Genomic DNA, 12,463 nt, shown 5'->3' with positions numbered 1-12,463 from the left:
CTAATGATGGGACCTGGTAGCTCTGGCAGCTTGGACATGTCGCCACATTCGTCCTCGCTTGATCCCTGTGGAGATCAAACATCCTGATGAGGGCGGGAGCATTCTGGTGGAAAAATTGGTGGCTCAATTTTGCCTGTTGGAAAGTGTTAGGTACATTGGGTGTTAGTATCGGCATTGCCAGAGCCTCAGCTCTCCTGTTCCCTTCAGCAATGGGACCTGGGAGATCATTGTGTGACCACACATGTATCACATGGAAAGGTTGCTCTCGGTGGAAAAGGAGATAGACCAGTTTAGAGCGCAACTGGTACAGCTTTGGATTTGCAACCTCCTTCAACAAGGTATGCTCCGCTCTGGCAATTACTCCAGCCACATAGGCCGAATCTGTGACCAGATTGAAGGGTGGAACCTCTCAAAAGCTCTAACCACAGCTGCCAATTCTGCAATTTGTGGTGATCCTTCCATCACTTGGACATCAGACTCCCACACCTGAGTCCGAGGATCCCGCCAAGTCATCCTGAGCCATCGGTACAAACAGTTAGAGCCTTGAGCGGGGTTTTGCTTTGCAGTTGTTTTGGGGCCAAATTGAAAGCTGTGTTAAACAACTTATGTTTGGGCTTGTGAATTGAGATTTGGCCTGGGTAGCTGTCCAGAGCGAACTGGAGGTGCTCATTGGTCTGGAGCAAATGTTCCAATCACCAATTGGTCAATGGTACATGAATGCACGTGAAGTCGCACCCAGCAAGGGTACAGAGGTGAGCTCTGGCTCCCATAATTAAGTGAGCCATCAATTCCTGTGGCGTGGTGATGGTCTTGGATGGCTGGTGTGATGGGAAGATCCACTCTATGATCAAGAGAGGGTCTTTCTGCAATGCGTCCCACTAAAAAATAAGTCTGTGGTAACGTGGTGAGTTACCCAGGAAGATGAAAATGAAGGGTAACCTCAGGTCTGTCCAGTAGGTCTGTCGAGAGGACAGGGCGAGCTGCACCTTACCAATGGCATCCCGGGCCTCCACAGTGACGGTTTGTGATGAGTCCAGGTCATCTCATCTCATCCCTTCAGGAGATCAAACAGGGGAGTGAGGTCCTCCATTGTAACACCCAGCAGGGGACGGACCCAGTTGATGGAACCGCAGAGCTGATGGAGGTCTCGTAGGGTGCTCGGGTCATCCCAGATGGTCAGCTGCTGGGGTACAATGGTCTGTTCACTGATGTGGAGTCCCAGGTAGGTCCATGGGCAGATGTGATGGATCTTTTCAGGATGAATCTGAAATCCTGCCTTCTAAATGGCTTGGACAGTCTTTTCCAATGTCAAGTCCAGTAGGGCTTCCTCTGGTTCACAGATCAGGGTGTCATTCATATAGCGGAGGATCACTGATTTTGGAAACGCCTTCAGAACGGGGGACAGGAGCAACGTACCACTGGCAGATGGTAGGAGAGTTCTTCATGCCTTGTGGCAGAACTTGCCAGTGATACTTGCGCATCAGGGCTTGCTGGTTCATTGATGGAATAGAAGAAGGCGAATCGGGGGGCGTCACGCAGGTGTAGGGGGATATTGAAAAAACAATTGTTGAGGTCAATTACAGCGTACTTCCATTGCCGAGGCAGCATCAAGGGCGAGGGTAAGCCAGGTTCCAGGGGACCCATATCTTCAATGACCGCATTGATTTTTCTGAGGTCATGGAGGAGCCTCCACCTGTCCTTGCCTGGTTTCTTTAGCACAAAGACAGGAGAGTTCCAAGGGCTATTAGATGGTACTATATTACCCTTGGAAAGCTGCTGTCTCTCCGATTCCCCTCTGTGATTGGTCCAGGTAGGTCAGCATGTGATCTTACATGCAGGACATAAAAGGGGTGCTCTCGGTGGGAGACCAAGTATATTAACTGTGAGAGTAGCCCAGGTAAGTGTGGATTTGCAACCTCCTTTAATAAGGCGTGTTCTGCCCTGGCAATTATTCCAGTCATGTAAGCCGAATCTGTCACCACATTAAATGGTTACTTGAACCTCTCAAAGGCCCTGATGGCAGCTGCCAGTTGTGCCACGTGCGGAGAACCGTCCACTACTTTAACATCCCACTCTTGGGTCAGAGGATCCCGCCAAGTCATCACCGACTCCTGGGATGATCCAGAGCCATCTGTGAACACAGTCAGGGTAAAATTCCCTTTAAGGGAATTTTACTCTGGAGATGTTTTGGAGTCAAATTAAAATTAGCACTGAAGAGCTTATGTTGCGGTTTGTGAACTGACATTTGGCCTGGATAACTGTCCAGGGTGAACTGGAGGTGCTCATTGTTCTGTAACAAATGTTCTAAGTCACCAATCATTAATGGAAGGTGTATGCATGTAAAATCGCATCCCGCAAGGGTACAGAGGCAAGCTCTGGCCTTGATGATCAATTGAGCCATACATTCCTGCGGTGTTGTTATGCTCTTAGACGGTTGGTATGGCAGAAAAGACCCACTGTATGATAAGAAGAGGATCCTTCTGCACCACGTCCCATTGGAAAATGAGGGAAGGGTAGTGTGGTATCTTACCCAAAATGATCAGACTATAGGGTAAGTCTGGTCTAGTCTGGTGTGCTTGCCTCGAGGCTAAGGCTAGCTGTACCTTACCGATTGCCTCCCAGGCCTCTGCAGGGACAGTCCAGGGAGAGTCAAGGTCCTCGCAGCCCCTTAGCAGCTGGAACAAAGGCGCGAGGTCCTCCGTCATGAGTCCCAGCAAAAGACGGACCCAATTGATGGACCCACAGAGTTGATGGAGATCTCAGGGTCCTCAGGTTGTCTCGAATGGTAATCTTCTGGGGCACGACGGTCTTTTCCCCGATGCGAAGACCCAGATAGGTCAATGGGGTGGTACACTGTATCTTGTCAGGGTGTATCTCAAAGCCCTTTTCCTTGATGGCATGAATGGTGGTTTAATGTCTTTTTCAGTTGGTCTTCATTGGGTGCGCAGATCAAGATATCATCCATGTAGTGAAGGATGATTGCTCTAGGAAATGTTTTGCAGATTGTGGACAGGACTTCCGCTATGTACCACTGGCAGATGGTTGGGGACTTCTTCATGCCTTGCGGCAAGACTTGCCAGTGGTACCTATGTTTTGCAGATTGTGGACAGGACTTCCGCTATGTACCACTGGCAGATGGTTGGGGACTTCTTCATGCCTTGCAGCAAGACTCGCCAGTGGTACCTGCGCATAGGGACTTGCCGGTTGATAGACGGGACAGAGAATGCAAACCGGGGAGTGTCACACGGATGAAGAGGGATTCTGAAAAAACAGTCTTTAATATTGATGACAGATACTGGCCAATGCTGGAGGAGCATAGAGGGCAATGGCATGCCTGGTTGGAGGGGACCCATGTCCTCAATCACCTCATTGATTTTTCTGAGGTCATGGAGGAGCCTTCACCTGTCTTTGCCTGGTTTTTTAAGTACAAAAACAGGGGAGTTCCAAGGGCTATTCGATGGAACTATATTGCCTTTGGCCCTCCTCCACTAGGGACTCAAGGGTGCTTAATTTTTCCCGGATCAAGGGCCACTGGTCAACGCACACCGAAGTGTCGGTTTTCCAATTTAGGCGTGGGGTATCGCACCCCGCAGTGGCCCCTACTGAAAATCCCAGGGTGAGGGAATCTCAAGGCGAGTCCCCCACTGGGACAATAGGTCCCGTCCCCACAGGGTAAGGCCAGTGTCAATGATAAACTGATGCAATCCATTTGTCGGGACCCTCGATAAGAATATTATCAATACTCTGCTCAGCAGCAGCTGTCCCCCCAATGCTGGTGACTCTCCCACCTACCAGTTTCATTCTCCATCCCTGGGGTGATTCTGTTCTAGAGACAACCGTCACATCGGCCCCCGTGTCTACCGTGCCGGACAAGCTGACGATGTCTTTGTCATTGCACAGGCAGCAGTTGGTGGTGGGTTTGTCCCGTCCCACAAGTTCCATCCACCACATGGAAGGTGTTCTGCAGCACCTAGGATAGTCCTTAGGAACGATGATAGCTTGAGCAACCACCTGTCCTTCAGCTAGGAAGAAGGGTGGGTTGCAAAAAGCTGCAAAAAATGTAACAGTCCCGTCCAAGTCAATTTCCTGAACACTGGGTTCAATGTAAAGTTCTTGTGGACCCCGTATGGGATCAGTTATAACCAAGAGCTCTGCATTTGCTGGAACTAAAAAAGCCCATTTGGTCACAATTTGTCTCTGAACCTGCTTTTTAAAGTGGATGGAGGAAGCACTCACCAGGGAAACCCATCATTCTAGTTCCAACCTTTCCAAGGTGTAGGAACCGAGAGTGCCGAGAATATTTCTCTGCCTGTTTTTAAGGGTTCTTACCCCCCTGAACAACACTGATTTAGCTTCAAACCTTGGAAAAAATTACCAACAGTCAGACAAGAACTAGAAAATACAGTGGTGTGAATTAGGTGATAGACTACTATGTAAGATTGTCACAGGGTGAAAAATCTGGAGGTTTTGGGCTTGTCTTTGTAGTACATAGATAAGAGTAAAAAATATCAAAATGGAGGATTGTTGTTGTTCTCTAAACCTTCTTCTCCTTCTTCTACTACTCCATATTCTGCAGTAAAAGTAGTTTGGATTGACTGGATAGAAAATTCCACAGTTCCTAGTTGTGTTACTGAATAATTGGTAAGGAAGTGAAAATAATGTATGTTTTTAGTAACTATTGGTTAAAATATCTTTAAAAGGCTGTGTAAATCTTGATAATTGGCCTCACTCCTACTTTTCCTCCTTCTATGCTGTACCTGGGTCACGCTAGTGGCTCTGTTCCTCTGATAAGACTTAATAAACAACTATCTAGAAGCATTGAAACTAAAGAAGACATCTCGCTTTATCTCTCAAACTCCTTGCAAGGACTTTCAGCAAATTCTCTTCCATCAGGAGAGACTCGATTTATGGCACGGTGTCATAGGTTAGCAAGCATAGTCCCGGAAGGGATGTCCTTGCTAAGGGGTGCTTACAGCTTCCTCTGCGACCTGATAGAACCTATCAGCTGGCCAGTTTGAATATGGACAATTCTTTAAGCCACTTAAAGTTGTGTCCGCCTCTGTGATAGACACTTAGGAATAGGCAAACTCCCCCCCAAGCTCTCTCTTGTTTCCGGTGCTGGGACAGGTGGCTGCGGGCCCCATGCGGGGCCCCGTGGGCCCGGCTCAGGCCCTGCTCGGGCCAGGCCAGGCCAGGCCATGGCCATCCTGGAGCCATGGGCCTGTTCCATCCGTGGATCCCCCCCCCCTGCCTTGCTGTGGGCAGCTGGAGCAGCTTGGCTCCCCCCCACCTCCACTGCGATAAGCCACAGAGCTGCAAGGCCGAGGTGAGATTAACCCTTTTATTGCTGTGAAGAGCTGAAAACCTGAGGGAAGAAAGGGAGGAGATGCTCAAAGCTGAAATTCTGTTGTGAAGCTATCAGAGTATCCTGTTGTAATTTCATGAAGATATGGGGGGTGGAGTGTTCAACTCGTAAGCGAAAGCACCTGCGCTGAGATAGGCAGATGCTGACGCTGCTGTAATTTCATGAGAAGTTTGGACAGGGAGAGATGGACCAGATGAGGACTTTTGCTCCAAACAGGAAAGGAGAAAACCTCAGTTCCTAGAGATGCTCCCAGAAATAGTCCTAAAGATGAAGATGAGGAAGACCCTTTGCTCCCAGGGAAGGAGAAGGGCCTCTGTTTTTTGTTTCTGAACAGCTCACCCTTAAAATTGTACCCCAAAAAATTTCAAGAGTGGACCCTTGAAAGCAGTTGTGGGAAAAGCTGCAAGTCGGGGGAAGGGACTCACATGCAGGGAGAGAGACCTCTTCCTAAATGGACTGAACAATATTTGGAAGTGGGCCGCTGTCTCGTTGTGATACTGTTTTCATAGCACGAGCAAGAGAGACTCCTCTTCCTAAATGGACTGACCAAGGTTGTTATGGAAGTGGTAAACAGACTGAACATCTTAAGGGTTTTCTTCTTACATTGTCAGTGGGAAAAGGGAGGAAGGTGGGCAGAGGAGGAGAGTTCTGAAGGTATGGTATACTTTTTTTTCCTTCTTTTAGGTCTGTTCATAAACTTCTTTATATTCTTTCAAGTTTGGTGCCTGGTTTGCATTTCTCCTAATTCTTATCTCACAACAGATAAACAGTAATGAGTATTTTGGGCCAAACCACTACACACGGTAAAGTGTCACAAGGCTTCCTCTGTGTCAAAGCTAGCAGGCTTGGGGAGCTCAGCCATTAATTTTGTATCATCGCACGGTGCCACTCCACACTCTGCTTCTGGTTTCCCTGGTTGTATTGGTGTCAATGGTGTCTGCACGCCGAACACTTAGAGCAGTCTGCAGGAACAGGCTCACAAGGCTTATTAGGTATGGAGAATTGGTGAAAACTTTGAGGCTTAGGACAGATTTTTGCAAAGTGGCCAGGGCTTCCACAATTAAAGCAATTGTGTGCGTCTCTGCAGCCCAATGGAAGGTTCCCTGGCCGGGAATTCTCCATAGCTTCCACTACACCCCCCAGCTTATTTGGATGGTGGCAGTGTCCAAAGGAACCAGCTTCATACACGCCTTGATCACGTGATCAAGGGTGGGAGGCGAGTCCAGGGGGAGCGCCCTCAACACCAATTGGCAGGCTTCACTGGCGTTTGTTTTAGCCAGAGTGCTGAGCAGTTCTCCCTGGGCCTCAATGTTGTTAACTTGCCTCACCACAGCTTCCCGGAGCCTGTTCAGAAACTTAACAAATGACACTTGGGGAGCCTGTTTGATGTGTGTAAAGCTGGCCATGGGGGTCAGGGATAAGGCCCATTCTGCTGCGATTTTTATGTCACTCAGGATTGGCTCGGGAAGGTTCGCAGCCTGATCTTTGGGGCTTTGAAAGCTGACCCTTGCCACACAATTGGTCCATTATGAGATGTGCCTTAGCAGGATCCCTTTGGTATGTCAAAAGGAGATCCCTAAGCTGCTTTTTCCAAGTCCTCTCCCATAGGAGGTACTCAGCCGGGGAAAAGGATGCATGACATAATTGTTTTTATATCCTGCAAAACCAGAGCATTGGTGGTGAAGGTAGCTTGGATTAAGCCTTTGAAGTAAGGGGACTCCCACCCAAATTCCTTGCCAGCTTTACACAGCTCCTTCAGGTGGGCATATGGAAATGGTTCCCACTGGGGATTCCCAGCCCTGTTGTACAAGACCAGGACAGCAAAAACTGTGCCTTCCCCGCCCTGGTTCCGGCCTTTGTCACTCCCACTTCTGGCCCCAGGAGCATGGGAACCAGAAGAGGTGGCATGGGAACTGGAAACTGGTAAGGGGCAGGGCTGCTGATGGAAGGGGCGGGGAGTTGGGTGGAATCCACGACTGGAAAGGGATTCTCAGTGAAAGGGGAGGGTTGCAGAACGGTTACACTAAACGATGCAAGGGGCGCAGGGGAGGGGTCCGACGGAAGGGTATCTATCGCCACAAGGGGTGGAACAAGGGAGGAGCTGTGGTTTTCAGCGGGAAGGATGGGGCAGGACAGGGACAAAATGGCGGGCCTGGCCACGAGGCCAGCATCATTTTGTGAACAGTCTGAGGGGGATGAAACTGGGTCTGAGGGCGAGGAAAACGGGTTAAAAGAAAGGTCCAGGGCAGTGGTGCACTCACTGTCACGGAAAGGGAACAGGGGAGATCAAGAGGAGTCAGGGAGAGGGTGGCAACCCTGCACTGCATGGCGGGCTACACCTCCCAATTCCCCCAGAAACGGGTTAAAGAGATTAGGAACATGGGGATAGGGTAGAGGCGGATGGGGAACGTTCCAAAAGGGATTAGGACTTTTACAAACACCCAAGCTACTCCCCATATTTCTAACTGTAAATCGAAACCAGTAAAGGAAAAACTTCCCCAGAGAACGACCCCACTTTTCCCCAACACCGACAATCTCTCCCCAACTCTATCCCAAAAACTTAACATCTTAACTGACTCAATTGTCACATTTAGAAAGTATAAAAAAATCCAGCTAACAAAGCGTTTAAGAAGCCCCTTAGAAAACTTATATTTGCCCGCTTTTAGGGAACCCTCAGCTTGGATGAATATCTCCTGTTGGGGCTGGGATAGACTCGCTCCCATCTCCCCAAAACTACATCACCCACCACCAAAAGGAAAGGGACAAATGAACCAAACGGCCCTGCCGAGCGCTACTAGGTTGCTGGCCATCCCTCGGAGGACGCTTAATAAAACTGAAGTGCCTACTCAGGCAAGCAGATGACCTGAGGCGAACACTCGGTGATTTTTCGACCGCCAAGGATGCGCCACAGGAACCTCTGGGAGAGGTCCCTGTTCGGGCACCACTATGACGCGCTCTGGCCCGTTGTTGTGGGGGGCCACCGCATCCTTCCTGGAGAGCGTCCTGGTTGGGGCTGCTTCCACTAGTATCCCGGATACTCAGCTTCAGCACGACAGCACCAGGCTCCGCTCACAGAAGCCTCGCACCAAAATGAACCCTGATGGATATCAAGTCGCGTCGCCAGGATAAAGAGGGCGAGAGGGACCTTTTGTGTAGATTCCAGCGAGGTTTATTCTAAAACACACACAGGAGGATCCAGTGAAAAAATGGCCCCGACAGAGATTCAGGGATTTTATACTCGGGGTTTTGGGGGCAGGCAGAGTGCCAGAAACCAATCGGGTGAGGGCTAGAGGAAGGAGAGAACCTGGAGTGACAGGGGAACAACAACCGGGGAAGTGGGGTGGTGGGAATAGGGACAGGGAACCAATGGGGTGTCAAGGAGCAGAGAAACTTCCAGAACATTATACATATTAACTAGGGGGCACACATATTCAATGGGATCTACACAGAACTAGGCGGAGGGCCAACTGGCCAACCATAAAACAATTTACATACCACAGTAAAGGACTGTGGGAACTCTCCATAACCCAGGGAGAGATTCTACACTTCGGTACCAGCCCACCGTGAGTCCAATGTTGCCCTGGCCCTTCTTGGCTCCCTGGTTACCTCAGCAGCTGCTGCTACCATCATCACACCCAAAACACCCCTCAGGAACAGGGGATAACCCAAATGCCCTCAGATGTGGGGGATACCCAGAAAGGAGATTCCCCCCAGCCTCATCATCCCCAGCCTTCAGCTCTTCATTCCAAACCCCTGCCCCCCTCCCATTGCCCCCCCATGTACCTCCCACTCCATCCAGACCCTCTGAATGCCATCTAACCCCTCATGGGGATTTTGAGGGGGCTGTAGATTCAAGTAATTTTGGAATGTGACTGAGCCATTTGGAGTGGGAACTGAACATTTTTCAGTAGGATCCAGTGGTTTTGAGGTAACAGATCAAGGCCTCTATCTTCTGGAGTACAAAGTGATGGAGAAAACTCTTCCATATCCCCTCAGAACCCCCAAATCCTCCCAAACATCATCTTCCCTGGTGCCTGTGGGGATACAGAAGGATATGGAGACAACCAGCCAGGTGTCTTCCCAACATGGATACAGGGAATGTGGGTCCTTCAGTGGGGGATGAAGTTGGAGCAGCGGACAAAGCTCTTCCGCACTCGGGGCACTCGCAGGGCTTCACTTACCGGTGCCTCTGTTGATGCCTGGCCAAATTAGAGCTGTGTGAGAAGCTCTCGCCACACTCAGGACACTCATAGGGCCTCTCCCCAGTGTGGATGCGCTGGTGCCTGATGAGGTGGGAGTTGTACCTGAAGCCCTTCCCACAGTTGGGGCAGCGGAAGGGCCTCTCCTCAGTGTGAATCCGCTGGTGCAAGAGCAGACTGGAGCTGGTCTGAAACCTCTTCCCACACTTGGTACACTCATAGGGCCTCTCCCCAGTGTGGATACGCCTGTGGCTGATGAGGGTGGAGTTGTGCTTGAAGCTCTTCCCGCAGTCAGGGCAGCGGAAGGGCCTCTCATCTGTGTGCGTCCGCTGGTGCAGGAGGAGATGGGAGCTGGTCTGAAACCTCTTCTCACACTCAGGGCACTTGTAGGGCCTCTCCCCAGTGTGGCTCCTCTGGTGGATGATCAGCTCAGAGCTCTCTCTGAAGCTCTTCCCACATTCCCCACACTTGTAGGGCCTCTCCCCAGTGTGAAGCCTCTGGTGGACAATCAGGTGAGATCTGTGTCTGAAGCTCTTTCCACATTCCAGGCACTTGTAGGGCCTCTCCCCAGTGTGGGTCCTCTGGTGGATGATCAGGCTGGAGCTCTCCCTGAAGCTCCTCCCACATTCTCCACACTTGTAGGGCCGTTCCCCAGTGTGGATCATCTGGTGGTGGACCAGGCTGGAGCTCTGGCTGAAGCCCTTCCCACATTCCCCACACTTGTAGGGCCATTCCCCAGTGTGAATCCTCTGGTGACGGATCAGGTGGGAGCTCTGTCTGAAGCTTTTCCCACATTCCCCACACTCGTAAGGCTTCTCTCCAGTGTGGATCATCTGGTGGCAGATCAGGTGTGAGCTGTCTCTGAAGCTCTTCCCACATTCCCCACACTCGTAGGGCCTCTCCCCAGTGTGGATCATCTGGTGATGGATCAGGAGGGTGCTCGTGCTGAAGCTCTTCCCACATTCCCCACACTCATAGGGCTGTTCCCCAGTGTGGATCATCTGGTGGCAGATCAGGTGGAATCTCCAGCTGAAGCTCTTCCCACATTCCTCACACTTGTGCGGCTTCTCCCCAGTGTGAAGCTGCTCATGGACCACCAGGTCTGATCTCTGGCTGGATCTCCAGCTGCCTTCCCGGCACAGGGTGGGTCTTTCCTCCTCACAGCTCCCTGGGCTGCGTTTGCAGCCCCTCCTCCTGTGGGATCTCTGGGGCTTTTCCTCCCCGTTGGATTCCTGCGCTGTGGAGCTGCTCAAAACAGCCTCTTCCATGAGGTTCTGCCGCGGGGATTTGTCCTCCCTGGGCTCCATCCTCAGCTCCTTGTCTGGGGGAGGAAGGACAAGGAGAGGATGGATTTGCCTGCGTGCCACAGAGAAGGGGAAGGAGATCCCCCCAGTCCGTCCCCGGCAGGACGGCGTCGGCACCGGGGTTGTCCTGCAGCCGGGGGCGATGCTGGGCTGGGAGATGGAGCAGGAGAGAGGGGGAAACGGGCAGGGACTTCCTCCTCACCTGCCTGGGTGTTCCAGGGCATCTTCCTCTTCCTCACAGCGTCCTCCTCCATCTGGCCAAGGTTTGGGAGTAGGAAATCCTGGTTTGGGGAAAAACAAGTGATGAGCATGTTGAATTTGAATGTCCCCCTGCCCAAGTCCTTCTCTACAAGTCACCGGGCATCTGGGGTCAAGAAAACCCTCCCAAACACCAAGATTCAGCCCTGAAAAAGCCTCACAGGAGTTCCCTCTCCCTAGTCCCCCTGCTCTGATGTTGGGGGGTTCCCCCCTATCCCAGCTGCCAGGGGTCACGCTTGTGTTGGGGGTCCCCCATCTACTTTGGTCCCCGCCCTCCCCAGGCTGCTGGGAGTCCAGGAATCCAAAAAGCTCCCATCTTTGGTCTCCCCACTTAGGGATGCTGGGGATTATGGGGTCCAAGGGGTCCTTCTCCCCTTATTCTCTGCTTCGGGGTGCAGAGGGTCCAAGGAGTCCCCCCTTCCCCTCTCCAGGCTGTTGAGGGTCCCGCAAATTTTGGCACTCTTCCCTCTCTGGGCTCCCCACTTTGGGGTCCTGGGGGTCACAGGGGTTCGCTCCTCCAGACTGCCGGGGCTCCTCTGGTCCCGGTACTGCCCCTCTCTGCTCTCCCATCTCTGGGGATCCCCAGATTGCCCCCTGCAGCTCTCCCGGGGTGTCCCGCAGCCCCCTGGCTCTGGGCTGGAGTTGGCCATGCCTGACCCGGGGCAGAACCAACCCCCACTGCAGGGGAGACCCCACATCCCCCTGCCCACTGCCAGGGCTCTGCTTGCACCGCCACTGGGACCCCCCAAAAACACTTCCTGGGGACCCCCCCAATGTCCTTGCAAGGAGCATTTTCTTCTTGGCTTTGGAGTTCTTCATACTCCAAACATCCTCCCCAAAAAACCCAATCCAGGGACCCCCAGGATATCTGGGCCAAGCTCCCCCTCCCCGGGCACCTGTGGGATGGGAGGTGATGCTCCCATGGGTAGGGGGCTGTGAATTCAGGGAGTGCTCGACCTCGTGCTTCCTTCTACTTTTCTTCATCCTCCCTTGTCCCTCCTCTTCATCCTCCTCCTGCTCCTCCTCTCCCATCCCTCCTCCTCCTCCTCCCTAATCCCACCTCCTTCTCCTACTTCCACCCCTTTTCCTGCTCCTTCTTCATCCCTTCTCTTCTATCCCACCTCCTCCTCCTCCCAGGACCAGTAAGACCCTGGGTTCCCCTTTCTCGAGCCGCTTGCAGACTGCGGGAGCTGGAGCCGGGACAGGTCGGGATGGGCAGCGCAGGGCTCTCGGCTGCTCCCACCCGCTGGGGGCGGGGGAACCTGGCCCAGGGAAAGGAGAGGGAAACTGGGAACATTGGGGGCTGCACATCCAAACTGGGCCTTGCTGGGGACCCT

General features: G+C 52.1%; 1 protein-coding gene across 1 annotated transcript; it reads right to left on the bottom strand.

The window, feature by feature from the left end:
- Positions 1-8,169: 8,169 nt before the first annotated feature.
- ZFP2 (ZFP2 zinc finger protein) lies at positions 8,170-12,085 on the bottom strand. The gene is made up of 4 exons (XM_017728271.1): positions 12,023-12,085; positions 11,071-11,154; positions 9,547-10,885; positions 8,170-8,539 (listed from the first exon to the last, which is right to left on the bottom strand). Exons 2-4 carry the CDS (start codon positions 11,120-11,122, stop codon positions 8,473-8,475), a joined length of 1,458 nt encoding a protein of 485 aa, XP_017583760.1. The 5' UTR covers positions 11,123-11,154; positions 12,023-12,085; the 3' UTR covers positions 8,170-8,472.
- Positions 12,086-12,463: the final 378 nt, after the last annotated feature.

This window comes from Corvus brachyrhynchos, unplaced genomic scaffold, assembly GCF_000691975.1.
Source record: "Corvus brachyrhynchos isolate BGI_N302 unplaced genomic scaffold, ASM69197v1 scaffold183, whole genome shotgun sequence".
In the NCBI taxonomy this organism is placed as follows: domain Eukaryota; kingdom Metazoa; phylum Chordata; class Aves; order Passeriformes; family Corvidae; genus Corvus; species Corvus brachyrhynchos.
Note: the sequence above shows the minus strand (reverse complement) of the source record. Positions and strands in the feature narration are given on the sequence as shown.

Bases quoted from the DNA above. Each gene is read 5' to 3' on its own strand.
- ZFP2 (XM_017728271.1), bottom strand. From the start codon at position 11,122: ATGGAGGAGGACGCTGTGAGGAAGAGGAAGATGCCCTGGAACACCCAG. The intron at 10,886-11,070 runs GTGAGGAGGAAG...TTCCTCCCCCAG, and splicing joins GCCCTGGAACACCCAGGCAG to ACAAGGAGCTGAGGATGGAG. The intron at 8,540-9,546 runs GTAAGTGAAGCC...TGTGTGTTTTAG, and splicing joins AGGCATCAACAGAGGCACCG to AATAAACCTCGCTGGAATCT.